Source organism: Cupressus sempervirens, chromosome 5 (genome assembly GCF_028749045.1).
Source record: "Cupressus sempervirens isolate cs-2001-9-10 chromosome 5, ASM2874904v1, whole genome shotgun sequence".
Taxonomy (NCBI): domain Eukaryota; kingdom Viridiplantae; phylum Streptophyta; class Pinopsida; order Cupressales; family Cupressaceae; genus Cupressus; species Cupressus sempervirens.
In genome coordinates this window covers 555,464,249-555,481,185 of record NC_143122.1, presented here as the reverse complement: position 1 = coordinate 555,481,185, position 16,937 = coordinate 555,464,249, and the positions used below count along the sequence as shown (strand labels likewise).

Sequence of the window (16,937 nt, the reverse complement as noted above, 5' to 3'; positions counted from 1 at the left end):
ATGAAGAAAACACTTCTTTGTTCCCTTATAAACTTGCAACTCATCATGAATAATGTAGTGAAACCGAGAGACACGTGTCCCCCCCTTTAAGACACATCTTTGAGACCTCGCATGATCCAAAGTCTTCAAATTTGGTTGGAGTCCCTTGCCATGAAATTTAATGTCACTCTTGCATCTCTGAATGAAAATGTTAGGATTAACGAGACATAAATAACAATTACATGCAAATATAACCAATGTCAGAAAATAATAAATCGCATAGAAGAGAACACAAGACACAAAGATTTAACGTGGTTCACCCAATCCTTGGGCTATGTCCACCAACAACGAGACCAATATTCTTATTATTCGGTGATTACAACCTGATTACAATTTGTGATCCCTTACAACTCAATACTGCCGCAAGAAGCTACAATCTCATCATACATTATGAAATCCCTAACCCTAAACCATTTTATACAAGCTTTTTGCCACTTACAAAGTTAGGGCTAGAATAAGTCGTCCAATAGAAAAAATAGCAGTCAACGCCTTTTACAATAATAAAGCCAGTTGAGCTTTTGGGGGTGCTACCCTTGAAAACCCCCACAGGAGCGTTGCCCCTCGACCCCACCCTGTATCACGACAGAGAGTTTGCTTGGGGCTTTGCTCTAGGACCCCTCAAGGGGTGCATTCCCAAACCCCCGTGGATAAATTTGGGGGGAAACCGCGCCAAATGAAGTAGGGAAAAATTAACCTCTGAGTCTGATTAGGCTCCACGTAACAACACAAGAAACATATAAAATTATTAGTTTTTATTTCTTTACCATCTTTTTATGCGTTTAGAGGCTTGACGTTTTTACGCTTAGAAGCTCAAGCCCTAACAAGAGACTGAGGTGTTAGGAAGGTAGGTTTAATTTTTTCCATCACCTGCTTTTGCTGCGATTGTTTGTTTTTAACTTTTTATGCCTTCCATTTTTTTGTTTGTTTTCATTTTGCTACTTGTTATGATTGTTTTCATTTCCTTCCACATTTTGCAAACATGTCTGCTAGCAAACATGTATGCAAACTGTGGATCAGAAGCATTCACAACAGTGTCAATGTCAATTTGATATACATTTAAAAATGAGTGAACCATGACGTTGATTCATTGAACAACGAAATAAAATTTGAAATATATTATTCAATTTTTTTAAATTTTCATTTTGTGACTTGTGCCAGTTAGTGAATTTGCTAATATTTTTTTTGTGTAAAGTGGGAGAAATACCTGTTGTGGAATCATTGTGATCATATTACCGGAACTAAATGTACGAGTGGAACAACCGCAATCAAATGTAAACATTGGCCAAAGGAATGACGAGACACTTACACGAACGTGAAGGATCATTTCCTTCACTAACCTAGAAAAGGTTTTGATCCTTGTGAAAATGAGATAGTACATCTTGAGGCTGTAAGGAAGCAAGAAAGAGCTGATGGGAAAATATATCATATTGTTAGCTCCTCTCATGCTTCAATGAGAATGATAATTGTTGCAACTTGTTCTCAGAATGGAGAGGTAATACAAACAAATGCATCTTCTGGTAGAGATGTAGCAACACAACTTTTAGAGTTGTACAAAAGACCAACATTGGTAGCTCAAACCTCATTGAAAGACTTTTGATATGTAAGGTCTAGAAGTAGTTGATGCAACGGTTGCACGCCTCTTTTTTGCAAATGGAATACCATCTAATGTTGCTCTTTCACCGTTCTTTGGAGAGATGGTCCAAGCTACCAATAACTGACCAACAAGTTATTGCCACCAAAGTCTGAAAAGCTCCGCACTACTCTGATCGATAAAGAGCAATTTCGATTAGAGTAACATACAATACCATTGAAAGGAGTGTGGGCTACAAAAGGTTGCACTATACCGATGGATGGGTGGACATATACTAGGAACTTGCCGCTACATAATGTCATTGTAACATGTAGCAAATGGCCTTATTTTCTGAAGGCAACAACAAAAGTATGCTGGTTTTCTTCATAACCAGTTATGTGACAACATTGAGGAGGTGGGAACACCATGTGGTGCAAATTATTATTGACTACTGCAACTCGTTCTCAAAAAAGAGAGCCAATGGAGACAAATGCATCTTCTGATAGAGATGTAGCTACACAACTTTCAGAGTCGCACAAGAGACCAAACATTGGTAGCTCAATCCTCATTGAAAGACTTTCTGATATGTAAGGTCTAGAAGTAGTCAGTGCAACAGTTACACACCTGTTTTATGCAAATGGCATACTGTTTAATTTTTCTCTTTCACCTTTCTTTGGAGAGATGGTCCAAGCCATTAATAATGGACCACAAAGTTATTGCCACGTAAATCTGAAAATCTCCGCACTACTCTGATCGATAAAGAAAATTTTCAATTAGAGTAACATACAACACCATTGTAAAGAGTGGGGGCTACAAAAGGTTGTAGTATAGTGATGGATGGGTGGACATATACTAGGAATTTCCCGCTACTTAATGTCATTGTAACATTTAGCAAAGGGCCTTATTTTCTGAAGGCAACACAAAAGTATGCTGGTTTTCTTCATAACCAGTTATGTGACAACATTGACAAGGTGGGAAGATCATGTGTGATACAAATTATTATTGACTAGTGTAACTCATTCTCATAATAGAGAGATGATAGAGACAAATGCATCTTCTGGTAGAGATGTCGCAACACAACTTTCAGAGTCGCACAAGAGACTGCACATTGGGAGGACCTTTTTAAAATTAGAAAAAGTAGACTAGAAAGACCTGCCTGAACATCCCCAGCTCTCTTGGCAATAGTGAGATTCCCTTAAGATGTTTTCTCACATGAAAAAGCATTTTGGTGACAGGCCCACGGAATCCCTGAGGATAAGGAATGACCAAATGGAATGTCCCCTATTGTTGCATAACTCTGATTTGCCCAAGAACTGCCAAATAAGGTATGTAGTATGTTTAGGAATGTAAATTGTCAACTATATGTTTTGATTTAGAGCTTGCAAAGAGGTTAGTTATCATTGTGAAAGATGAATAAACATAGAACTAGCTCTATTTTAAATAGAGTCTAATCATCATTATAACTTACATAATGCACGTGTGGGATTGCCCTAAGGATTTTCCCAACAACCCATCCACATTATGGTGCCCCTTGAAAGATGTTACAAGGCACCTCAAGCCTATCCATCAAACCTAGGAGCACAGAATGACACATGCCATTCGGCCTCCCAGCCCCACTTGGGGTTACTCTACTTGTGGAACCTTATGCTACTTGCATTTCTTATATGTACATTCTCCCCTCAATAATGGAACGGCAGATTGTATGAAAGCTTTAAAGGAATCTTTATCATAATTAATTGTGCATGTACACACACACACATATTAGTAACAATATGCTATCTGCATACGTGCCTACTTCCTAATAAATGGAACACAAAAAACAAATCAGTCAAATCAGAATGCCATGCGTTATACATCATACCCAAATTCTTTATCAATATATAAATTGCTGTTTAATTTATCAATTCCACGACTGCAAATCTTTTGCTTGATTGAACACTTATTTGAGTTATTTTCTCTTCTTCGATGCCTTATTCAAATAATGTCTCCTTGACTTTATACCCTTACTGCGAAAAGGGTCATATCCTTCTTTTATGAGAAGACCTGATTGGCAATTGCTGTCCGTTCACTTTATAACTACCGCTGTTTCATGATTGTAGCTATGAAGGAAATTAAATATAAAAGCTACTTAATACTAGTCAAGGGGAATAACTGACCAGTAATTACTTATACATTTTAATATTTATATTCTTGGCTTGGCCCCTCTTGGGATTTGTCATCTTGTAATTTTAACTGTCTAAGTTGGCCCTTTCTGAATTTGCTGCATTGTTATAATCTAATCGCTGTTCGTCAAACAATCTCATTGTGGTTTATTATCACCTAACCGATGTCCATTAACAGTGTTTCCGGATCATTGTAGTGGCATCCCTTCATGGTGGGGCATGACACGAAAGAATCTTCCCATAATCTGCATGCCTTGTGGATGGGAATGGGATGCCAAGTTGGGAGGTTGAAAATATCTGTCCAAACTAGGTTCAGAAAGATCTTTTGCATTATTAATCATTAGAAAGAAACTTCAGTTAGAAAACATATAGACTTGTATCTGAATATAATATCATATAATTGTGTATTACTTGATCTTAGCAAACCTTTCTGATTCTTTTCATCCTGAACTTTGAGGAACTTAATTATCATTTTGAATTGGAAGGTACTCCACAGAGATATTAATAAGGTAAAATGTTCATTGTTGAGGGTAAAGTTTTTATATACTTACTAAATGTTTCTCATGCTATATTAATCAATAATATGTTATAAACATTTTCCTGAGATAAATTAAGCATGGATGGGGTATGTTAAGCCTTATGTTAAATACCAAGTCGACAATGGATCATTACTCATTTATTTCTGGCATTAGCCTATTCAAATTAATGGCAGATGATATGACTTATGAATCACCTAAAACATTCTAAACTCTATTGAGCAATTTAGTGTTAGATCGATTCATTTGGTGCCATATTGCCTACATTTTAAGAGAATCAATGTGATAGCTTTGGTTTTTCAATTTATTGTTCTTGATACTTGCCACTTAGAGGCTTTAATATTTGGCTCTAACAGGCAAACAAGAAAATGATGGACAAGTAAAGGATGGGAGTATTTTGAGTGAGCAGAATAAGAGCAGTTTAGTCAAAGAGCAGTTTAAGGAGGAACGTGTCACAGGTCTTTCATCACAAGGAATTCTCCCGCTTGATTTTTTCTACCCTAAATTGGAGAAGAAGGTAAACTTGAGCTTAGATGAAAGCCCTGTAGTTGATCAAAAGTTTAGCAAAGAGGATAGTGATGAGATACTTACCTTCAAGAGAAGGAAGAAGAATCCTGAAGAAAATGTACAGGCAGGTCTAAGATCCTTACCGATGCCTAAAGCTGATGAAATATGTGAATGCAACACTCAAGAAAGGGTAAAAGCATGCCCAAGCTCAACATCGTCTCCTGAAGCTGAACAAGGAAGAAAATGCAACCCTGAAGTAAGAGTAAAAGCCTCTCCAAGCTCTACATTGATTCCTGAATTTAAACAAAGAGGAAAACATATCCCTAAAGAAAGAGTAAAAGCAGGTTCATTACTAACAATGACAACTGAGTCTGAAAGCAAATTACGTCAAAAAGTTGAAAGACGATGCCAGAAATCAGAGTGTGCTGCTACTTCTGGTACTCATGAGATGGATTTTGATGTTATTATTAAATGGAAAGGTTGGTATGCATTTGAGAAAGAAGATGATGAAGTTTTGCAACCATTAATCAATAAAAGACAAGAAAGGAGAAGACATGAAAAGATGTTATCATTTGTTGGAATGCAAAATGGGTGTGACACACAAATTTCTGTAGAGGCTACAGGATACAAAGAATCATACAATGCTCATGTGAGTGTATTTCCAACAGGAAGGACCAATACAACTGAGAGTGACACACAACCAAGCCTGATTAAAACAGACAATCCTGGTGTAGATTCTTGCAGAGCAACTGACATGGTAGTCAGGGAGGCATGCTTAACATGTGTGACCAAAAATCTGGAGTGCAACTGCTTATGCACAGCAGGTTCAAGTCTGGTTTCACTTCCATCTCTTGGCAATAGCAGCACTGAAACATGCATAAAAAGAGAGGCTTCTTGTTCCCAATGCACTGGTGTTGAAGAAATGGTTTCTGAATCCTCTAGCCAGAGAAATATTCATTCTAGTGGTGTGGAGGTTGAAGCATCTTGCAAATTAATAACGGATGCGAAGTATAGCTATTTTGGATCTGCAGGTAATGTTGGAGAGAAATCTATAGGATCTGAAACTGTAGATAAAAAGGAATTGGTCCATGAGGATATGGATTTGGACTTAAAAGGCAGGGTAAGTGATGAACTAGCTCCACAGGATGACAAAGATATGGAGGCTGTTTCTCCTAGTGCACAATCCATTAAGCATAACACAGGCCCCTTCAATTGCCATTTATACTTTAAATCTTCTGGAAATCTTAAAGGAGGTACCACTGCATTAGACAAGATGAACTCTAGATTTGAAATCTCTGATTGTGACTCTCAGGACTGCAGTAATCCATTTGAAAATCTGGAAGAGGAGGAGACTTTTGCATCAGCAGAGATGAACTCCGGCCTTGAATTGTTTGATAGTGAATTGGAGCGAGATTGCCACGAGATCTTAGATATGGGTGATAAAGTTAACAAAAAGAGGACAAGCAGGCTTCTCTATTTAAATAAACAGTCAAAGAAAGAACGAAAAATGGGCAGACAAGATCAGGTTGGCAAAAAGGGAAATGCTGGTAATATTCTTCTTCTTTATCTGTTTTGCATTTCTTGTGAGCTGTTATGCATTTCCTACATTGGTATGTATGCTAATGGCAAAGGTAGGGTTGTATATCATTTTCTAACTTTAGAGTTAGTTTATAGTAATAATTTCTTAAATATAAGTTGGTTGTGTTTTTGTCTTTATTTATGTGGTAATGACACGAGACTCCAAAACTGCAAAATGTGCCCTAGAACATCAATTTTCAAATTTACTAAATGCTCTAGTTTATCTCAGGTAACTAAGTATCAAAAGCATTTGAGGTGGTTGTACCAATTCAAAGTGTAATAATACTATAGGACGAAAGGAGAAACACTGCTTGCTATCATCTTGGTGGTATACAATCATATAAGTATTCATATACTTTGTACTTGGAGGTTGTCAATTGATGTTGACATATTTTGCTCTCCTAATCTGGTGCTGTTTTTTTCCCCATGCTTGCTTGATATATTGTTTGAAAGAGCTCTTCAAATATATAGTCTAATGATATATTGTTTGAAAGCGTTCTTCAAATGTGTTTAATATGGCTGTCACAAAACTTGGAACTTAGATTGAGGGACAAGGATTTTCCCTCTGTACTCATAACTCTATTTCTTGGCAACTACAATTAAGTGTATATTAGCTTTACCATTATCTATATAATGATATTCTCATGCCCTTTTTCTCAATGCGCTCCTCATTCATGTCTCACTATTTCTCGCGAAGGTGGTGTAGCAAGTTTACCTTGTTAGTCAATTAAATAATAAAGTCAAATGGCATGTTGTTTGAAAGTGCTACCCAAATACGTTTTGACCTAGTGTTCAACAAAATCAAGTTCAGGGACAATTTTTTTGTCTCTATGCTTGTACCCTTTGTGCTAGGTAAAATATATGGCTATACCATTTTTGGTTAATGAAAAAAGGGGGTTTAATAGGGGCTCTGTCCCTTTTACAGGAATCTAGTCATACGATATGCAAACAATAGGGATGCATCAATATAACAACAAAGGATAAGCAAAACAACCTTCCCTAGAGAGAAAGATTGGAGTAGGTTCAAGGCCATCGTGGTTTCCCTTTCCTCTTTTAGAAAATTTACATGCTTCTAAACAAATTTCTTGTCATCCACCACTTGGGGTTTCTCCATATTTATTTGATTACGAGCTTTTGCATTGGGTCCAACTTGTTCTTCCAAGGCTTGGGGTTTGAGGCATTCTAGGAGAATCTTTATACTAGTGGCACTATTTTATATTTTCATTCTCTTTATGTCAAACACCTTTTCCATTTTGCAAGTTGGTTTTGATCTTTTGCATTTCTTTGTCCAACCAATTCAGCTTCTCATCTTGCTTTGCATGCCCCTCCTTTGGCTTGCAAATCTTTGCCCATCTTGTTAAAATTTAGAAAATACAACTTTAGTAAACAACTTTGGATTTAAATTTATTTTCCATTATCATAAAATTTTCTTGTGCGAGAGCTCAATAATAGACATCGAATTAATAATGGAAGAGGCAAGAGAGTATGAAAAGTTTGCAGGGCCAAAGGAGGGACTTTTTAGCATAAGAAAAGTAACACTGTTATTTTTTCCTTCGCCCCCTGAAGAAGGCATACAAGAAATCTTCCTTATTTCATTTGTCTCTATAAACTGTTACTCCAAGTTTTCAGGATGGGGGGGTGTATTTTCTTTGTCTCCAAGTTTCTGAGCCTTTTTTGGGGTTCGCTAGGGGGCAACAAATGGGACACACTATGTAGAACATAGAAAATTCAAAATATATAGAGAAATTATAAATATTTATATGAAGACACGGATAAAGAATGCTTATATTATATATACATTGTAGATCCTTAACATAAAACATTTGTGTTAAATAATTTAAATTGGGAGTTTGCTTGAGAGTCAGAGTCAAACAAATAATCAGAACTTAAACAATAATATAATGGGACAGCTAGGGGACATCCCCAAGGTGTTCTCACCTCCTTGGGATGTCCCCATTTCTGGGACAAGTCAAATAGGCTTGGGGATTTATAACTTTTCTTATAAATGTTTGCCACTCAATGATGAGTGCCTCTTGTATCCCTTTATAAACAACTTTGATCTTTGCCAAATTATTAGTGTTGTTTGGTTAAATGATTGAACTGGAAACTAAGGTTTGTGCTCATGGATTGGACATCCAAGATAGCATCCAAAACTCTTCATTGGACCCATTTACTTATCGACCAGGGACGTAAACTTGAAATGATGTCTACAAAGTATATGCTTTAAACCTCTTTGATTGTCATTTCTATCCTACAGAATCAAGAACAAAAATATTAAATATATATGCCTAAATGACAGGAATGGAAATACAAACAAGATTCTACATTGTTTGCCTTTGCTGTAGTAACAACGAATGGTTCTGTTACCAATGGCTGCAGGAGCAACAAAGTTCTTACTTAATCCTAAAACAGTGAAAACTAATTCTACCAACTAGGTTTGCTCACCAAGTGGGCTTTCTTGGATAAGTGAACAATTACAAATTCAAACTCAAAACACAACAATAGTAATTTTATTGATATCAGACCATAAAACAATACAAAATGGAAGATGAGAGTCTATATCTTAAAATGCTATTGCAATTACAATCTCCCCTTAAACTAACTATCAGGGATTGATTCAACAGCTTTATTTAAAGCAACTACAAAAACTAACTTCCTAAGATCTAGTCTCAACAAACGAGGATACAACAACACAATAAATTAAATCATTATAACACACATCTCAGCTGAACAAATCGTCCAGCAAATATAGCACATAACAACTTCTGGATTTACACAACAGTTATCAGCTATGCTGACATGATCTTCAGCTGCCTCATAAATACATAGTGGCTGCATAACCTTTTCATTAATTCCTTTGTGCACACTTCTTCCATTGACTTATTCCTGCAAAATGTTAGTAAAGTACATATTCATTCCAGTAACTCATAATAAGATTTTAATGCATACATAAACCAATCCTTGCTCACAATATTTGGCTGCAGGAACATACCCCTTATAAGTAAGAAAGGAAAAAACATTCTTATCTATAAACACACATATATAATCCCATTGATATCATATAAGTCTTCAACCATAGCAGTATGTTCATGAAACTATATAAAGTCAAAAAACCATAGAAAAGCAGAATAAAGATAGGTTTATACAGAATATCATAATAAAAAGTCTTCAAACTATTAAAGGAGAAACCCCTTCAATAACCATAAAAACCTATAATGCCCATCATTCCCCCCAACTTAAGGGTTTGCTGGTCCTCCAACAAGTATGTAGTTTCTGACTCTTGCCTTCAGTCTGAAATCCTTTGCTACATTGGCTTCTGATCCTAATGTTTGCCAACTCCCATAATATCCTTTAGACTCCTCGAAATTCTTCCAAATCTATACCTCGGCAGCCATGTTATGCTCATTCACATGCTCGTTGATTCCCAATAGTGGATGCATGAGTAAAGGTAGCTGAAAGCGGAGTGGAATCCAGAAGCTTCCTTTGGCTCGTTGGCTAGCCATAATAAAGTTTTGGAGAGAAGGTGGCTCTCAGAGTTGCAAACCATAGGTAAGTCTTATCCATCAATGAGTTATTGATTTTTTGAAATTCTTTAAATTATGCATAAGCAACCTTCCTAAGAGGCTTAATGTGCTCCTCCCCTCTATCACTAACTGCTACCTTCAAGAAATCATAATAATATGTCCGTGGGTCTTTTACCTAAGGCCTTAGATATAATGGTTCCAATTCCTTTGCTTCTCATTATGGTCTAGCCTGATTCTCTCTGGTGATCTCATTTTGTGCCCGAGGCATAAATACTCTGAGTTGAATATCCCCTACATACACTAAGGGATTCCATTCCCTGTCATCCGGAACAGCTATGTTATGCATGTACAACTCACATAACAAATTTTTAATGGCTACAAGAGATTGTTGAAATGCACAATAGAATTCACGAGGAGTGTTTAAAGAGGATTTAAGGCCTTGAACAACCAGAGTAATCTTATAATTCAGCATCTGTTCTTTAAGGAACAAAGCATAAACTTGTGTTGGAGGCCTACATTGAAGAAGTTCAGGCACTAATATAGTCAACTGAGTGACCTTATCTTCTAAAACCATAGTCTTTTCCTCTTGGTCCAACATCTCTCGTTTTTGATTATTAATAATTTTCTGCATTTTCCTCTTTTCCTCTTTTCCTCCATCCACATAGCCTTTTCTATTAAAAATTGTTGGTAAAGACTTAATCTTGTTGCTAGTGGTATAGAAAGGTTTGGTGGAGGCATTGGTCTCTAGTTATGAATATCTACACACCCAAAACCATCAGCATTGTTTGTTTCATTGTTTTTGGGCTTCTCTGGTTGAGGATTAGCAACAGAATTTGCTTTTCACAAGACTATGGCTTTCTCTGTGTGATGATCCTTCTTTATCATCTTTTTACTTTTTCACAATTTCTGATATAAAGCTATTTCTCCCTCCTTTTTCCATGATATGATTTCTTCATTTATATTCTTACATATGAAAGGGCGTGTCTTCCTATGCCCTTAGTTTTATTATGTTATTAATCTAATTACTATATGTTTATATTATTATATTTGTATACTATATGATATTATCATATTTTAAGATCAACTATAATTTAATATTTAATATCTAATTATGTTTAATTTATATCTTTATAAAGTGTTACAAATATATCATTATATATAATAGATTATATTTACTAACAGATTATATTTTACTTTAATATTATTATTCTTAATTAATAATATTATATTTCTATTATAATAATATATTATTTTAATATTTATATATCCTATTAATTTGGGCTCATGACAAGTATTGTGATGATCCTTCTTTATCATCCTTTTAGTTTTTCCCAATTTCTGATATAAAGCTATTTCTCCCTCTTTTTCCATGATATGATTTCCTCATTTATATTCTTACATATGAAAGGGTGTGCCTTTCCATGTCCTTAGCTTTATCATATTATTAATCTAATTACTATATGTTTATGTTATTATATTATCAAATATATTAGTATTATATTTGTATACTACATGATATTATCATATTTTAAGATCAACTATATTTAATATTTAATATCTAATTATGTTTAATTTATATCTTTATAAAGTGTTACAAATATATCATTATATATAATAGATTATATTTTACTTTAATATTATTATTCTTAATTATTAATATTATATTTTTATTATAATAATATATTATTTTAATATTTATATATCCTATTAATTTGGGCTCATGACAAGTCCACCCTTCCTCAAATTGCTTGCCCTCAAGCAATTTCTATTTTTCATTCAACACCTTATAATCATAAAATCAAAGATTATTAAATAATGATCATGCTCACAAAATTATTAAGTATAAATATATACAATGTATTAATGCATGAAGAGATGAAGTAGACACAAAGTTTACACATTGATGCAAGAAGACATGAAGCAGACACAAAGTATACACATTGATGCAAGAAGACACAGAGTAGACACAAAGTATACACATGAAGACATAAAATATGATGCATAAACTTCAAAGTGTACTATTTATCTCTTTGATAGGCATGTTCTTAGAGTTAGTGGTCAGAGTATTGTGCTTGGGCATGGAAACAGTCTACTTGAGGCTCCCTCATGAACAAAGCCCGTTTTGGAAATCTCACCTCAATATGACCGAATTATTCCCCTCTCCCTTCACAAGATCTTCATTCACTATATGACTTTGAGATAGATAGATACTTGGAAACAATAATGTATGTATTGTTCATTTACATTGTTCTATTCCTATAGTGAATGGTAGAATTACTGTGCTTAGGTAGAAACAGTCTCCAAGAGGCTCCCTCATGAACAAAGCCCATTTTAGGAATCTTCTCCTCACTGTGACCGAATTACTCTCCCTTTCACAAACTCCCTATTCACTAAAGGATTAAGAAATCATCAATCATTTGTTAAGTTGATAATATCAACAATAACATTTAAATATTAAGTAACTAGATGGATCTTTCTTAGGCACTTTCCATGTCCATAATAAAGGGTAGAATTATTGTGCTCAGGTAGAAACAAGCTCCAAGAGGCTCCCTCATGAACAAAGCTCGTTTTGGGAATCTTCTCCTCACTATGTTTGGATTACTCTACCTTTTACAAACTCCCTCTTCATTATGGATATAAGAAATGCAAGCTTACTCATTTATAATCAATACTCCTTTAATAAAGAATGAGTCCTCGTTATTTTCTTCCTTAATTGATCCCTATTGATATTTCATAAACAATACCTATATTTAGACTGTATGAAAATTAGTTTATTTTCTAATAATTTAAGTACTGATTATTATATTCTACAACATACTGTTTACTTAAAATGGTGCCCATTATTTGTTAAGGTAACAATCTAATCTTATAACATGACTTTCATAACGATAACATAATTATAAGAAATGGAATAACTTTATATATTGAAATAACATTATAGAATTCATACCTTCTAAGTCCCACAATGGATGTTACCTTTCGCAATATAAAGTTGATGGTGGAACATTCTTCATATCCTGTTTTATATGCTCGATCGGCGGGTAACACTCCCTTGGCTCTCACATCATTTGTTTCTTCCTATGTGGATGGCCGAGTCAAAGTGGTGCAGAGATACCTCTCGTGTAGGTACATTTTCCTCACTACGAACCGATCCAATCGAGCTTTAATTTTTGCGGAGATTGAAGTTTTAATTTTTTCATTCATTTATTAACTGCCTCCTACTTACGCGTCCTTTTCTAATGATGATTCATTTATCAATGCATGGTTGCTTATTTTTGACCCGAGATTTTGGAATGTGGCTTTGCACCAGCCAAATGCATCTGTTTGATCTTAATGAATGGTTATAACCTATCATCGTATCTCTTGAAGGTAGACATCTTTTGGGCCCTTTATTTTGTTCCCGTACTCAATTAACACATTTCTGAAGTGCATGCCACTGTAGATATTGCTCGACTCCTCGCACACTTCCTAATGAAGGTGATTGTCAACACTTATGATTTATCGCCTTATGGTTTGAATAATATATGTTAACTGGATCACTATGTCACATCTCAATAGATAACATTACCAAACAATATATTTATTGGTACTATGGTGGCTCTCCTTGGTAACGTAATCCTAGAGAAATTGATGCATAACTCATCATATATTGAATACAAAACACATATGCTTGGTAACACGTATCTTTCTCTCCCATTTGTCCACTCTTTGTCAGTTGGCCAATTGTCTCATCACTCTGACTTTCTCCTAGCATTTTTTTTAGGTGGCTTATGTCTTTGCTCTGTTATGTGTGCACTTCCACAATGGTCTGGTAAAATATTTATTGTAATGTAGGTACATTATATATATTCATCACTTTATTGCATGAGTCTCTTTCTGAGGTATCACGCCCACCAAATGAGCATCATATCACCCGCAATATGGTAGAATGTCAGCCTAACATTCCTTTGGTACCAGCAATCACAATTTTGAGGTTATACATAGATTTATACAGTTTTCAATAGAATAGAAATTGAAAATATCAAGTAACCATCATTATAACTAACGTAGATATCAATTTTCCATATACAGCTTGTTGATTTAAAGAAGTGGAATAACTCAATGTCTCTTATTATTCTCTACAATATCTTATAATTCCCCTCTGTGTAACTTGATTCATCAGTACTCAATTCCTATCAGCGATCTCCTTGGCTGACGTTACTATTCAATGTCGATATTGTTTGAAGAGAGAGATGGCTTGAAGAATCTTCCTAGTTTGCAGTGATAGTCTGTAGGATGGCAGGATCGTTGCTTTGATACCAATTGTGATGATGCTTCTTTATCATCCTTTTAGTTTTTCCCAATTTCTGATATAAAGCTATTTCTCCCTCCTTTTTCCATGATATGATTTCCTCATTTATATTCTTACATATGAAAGGGTGTGTCTTTCTATGTCCTAAGTTTTATTATATTATTAATCTAATTACTATATGTTTATATTATTATACTATCAAATATAATACTATTATATTTTTATGCTATATGATATTATCATATTTTAAGATCAACTATATGTAATATTTAATATCTAATTATGTTTAATTTATATCTTTATAAAGTTTTACAAATATATTATTATATATAACAGATTATATTTTACTTAAATATTATTATTCTTAATTATTAATATTATATTTTTATTATAATAATATATTATTTTAATATTTATATATCCTATTATTTTAATATTTATATATCCTATTACGATCTATTGGCTGTTGTAGTGGAGGTTCTTCCATTTGTTGAGCAACCTGCACTAAGGTTTCCAAACCTTCATTAACCAATTGCTCCACAACTTGTTCAACAATTCTCACATTAACTGTAGAAAATTTTTCATCAAGATTCTGTGGATCATCATTTAGAGGTTGTTCTTGTTCATCATCGGAAACAAACATGGTATCATTATCAAACTCATATATAGTTTGAGGATTTGCTCTTTTACTTCGAAAACGAAGTTAACATGATCATAATCGTTGTCACTACTATCATCCCTAATATGCACAACATCTTCCTGAGACTGACTAGGATCTTGTGGCACATTTTCTGAACCTATTCCCAATTCTTTGGCCTTATCATGTTTAGGGATTTCTTCATTAATTTAAGAGGCACCTGCTTGAGGAAATTCATTAACATGATTGTCTACAAAACCTTTAGAGATTTGCTTACTTTTCCTCACAGGTGTTTTAGCTTTAGACACCTTTTTCTTCTTCCTCGAAGATTTGCTTTCAGCACAAGCTACATGAGTCTCTTTTTCAAATTTCTTTATTTTAACAGACAATGAAGTCATGACAGTTTTACCCTTGAAGTCATGACAGTTTTACCCTTGACAACCCCTAACCCTTTTGTTTGATTTGGGTTAGTTTCTCCCGATTCTTGAACTGGTTCTTTTTTACCCTTACTTGTAGAAGACCTAGTTTTTACACCAGTTTGTGATTGGAGTGAGGTAGGGTTTTCTTTAGTCACAAGTTTTTCTTTTCCTTTCCTTTCAGTAGGAACAGATGGTGATATTTCCACCACCTTTTTTTTTTCTGACTAGATGACCTAGGGCTCTTTGAGGAGTCAATGGATATAGTCCATTCTACAACTTTGACAGTACTGGTTGCTGTATTAATCATTCTTCCTATTCCTAAGCCCCTAGGTCCTCCACTTGTTGGAAAAAATTCACTCATTAACAGAAAATGATCCCATGAAAAAGTAGAACTTTGACTTAAGGCTCTCTCAACTAGTAATTTAATGAAATAGTGGTTTGAGACCGAGTTCGGCTTACCTACTTGAACAGATGCAACTCGTTTCTTCAAAAGACTAAACGAGAAATGCGAAAGGTTGATTGGTTTGTTGGCATGTCTCAAACAACTGAGAAGCTTGAAATGAATACTGTGTAACCACTGATGCCTTCCCTCACATGTAATGTATTGCATAATAAACATAGCACACCAATTATAGGGCTCCTAAACAGATACACGCCTTGTGCCTTGCTTTCTATCTATTTCCAACAGCCTATTTGTATGCAAGGTGAATTGTGCTCTTGCTGAACGTGGGTCCATGTATTCTTCAAAAACTTCACCTTCTTGTGATGACCTAGAGACCTTTGCAATTATTTCTTGGTTACATTCAACCCTGAGCCCTTTTACCATGGCTACCCCATTGTTTAAGGAATTCATGAACTGAAATGCAATCTCCTCATCCCAAGCTGTAAGCCTCTAAAAATACTGAAGCCATCCATGGTTTTCAAACAATGGCCGACAATCATTATCCTGGAGGATAATATTATGAATTGTGGGTTCATGGTGAATTAGACCCCCCCCCATTGTTATGCTAACAAGATATCACTTAGAGGACAACACAAAATTGGCAAAAACAAAAAGGTGAATTGCAAAGATTTGCAAAGCACTTTTGAAATGACAGCAAGCATAAAACAAATGAAATCTTTAAAACAACTGTCGCCGTCTCAAAACATGCCATAACATAATATCATGTAATTATTACACTTACCTCTTGTCCTTTTATTCCATAAATGCCTTTTGTTTTCGTGCTTTTGAAAGGAAGGTAAATGTCGCATCATTCTAATGAGTTTGAAGCCTATGATATGGCATATCTTAAAATGATCACCAACAGTACAACATATTAACTTATCATGCAATTATGAGATATAATGTGCATAAAATAAGATTTTCATACAATTCCCACACGTGCATGAGTCCCACCATACATTGAGAGCAAAGGATAGTATAGGCACACAAAAAAACTTAACGATGTTATTAAAGGAAATGAATAAGTATGTACAATTGCATGGTACTAACTTGTCAATATAGTTGGAGAAAATATTGTAGTGCCATATAGCTGAATATTGAGGTGAGGGTGAGGTGGATGGGTGGTATAGATAGAAGGTGATATGGATTTCTAATGGAGAAAGTGAGGAATTATTATGAACTTTGGTCGGAGTCAAAGAAGTAGGGCATGCTGAGTAGAAGACTCAGGTGCC

At 34.8% G+C, this 16,937-nt stretch overlaps 1 protein-coding gene across 2 annotated transcripts in view; it reads left to right on the top strand.

The window, feature by feature from the left end:
* LOC149557140 (uncharacterized) overlaps positions 1-16,937 on the top strand; it is a 64,328-nt gene that overhangs the window by 23,026 nt on the left and 24,365 nt on the right. For both annotated transcript variants that reach the window (XM_089831856.1, XM_089831857.1), the window contains exon 7: positions 4,664-6,361. In XM_089831856.1, coding sequence (XP_089687982.1) covers positions 4,664-6,361 — 1,698 coding nt within the window. The remainder of the gene's footprint in view (positions 1-4,663; positions 6,362-16,937) is intronic.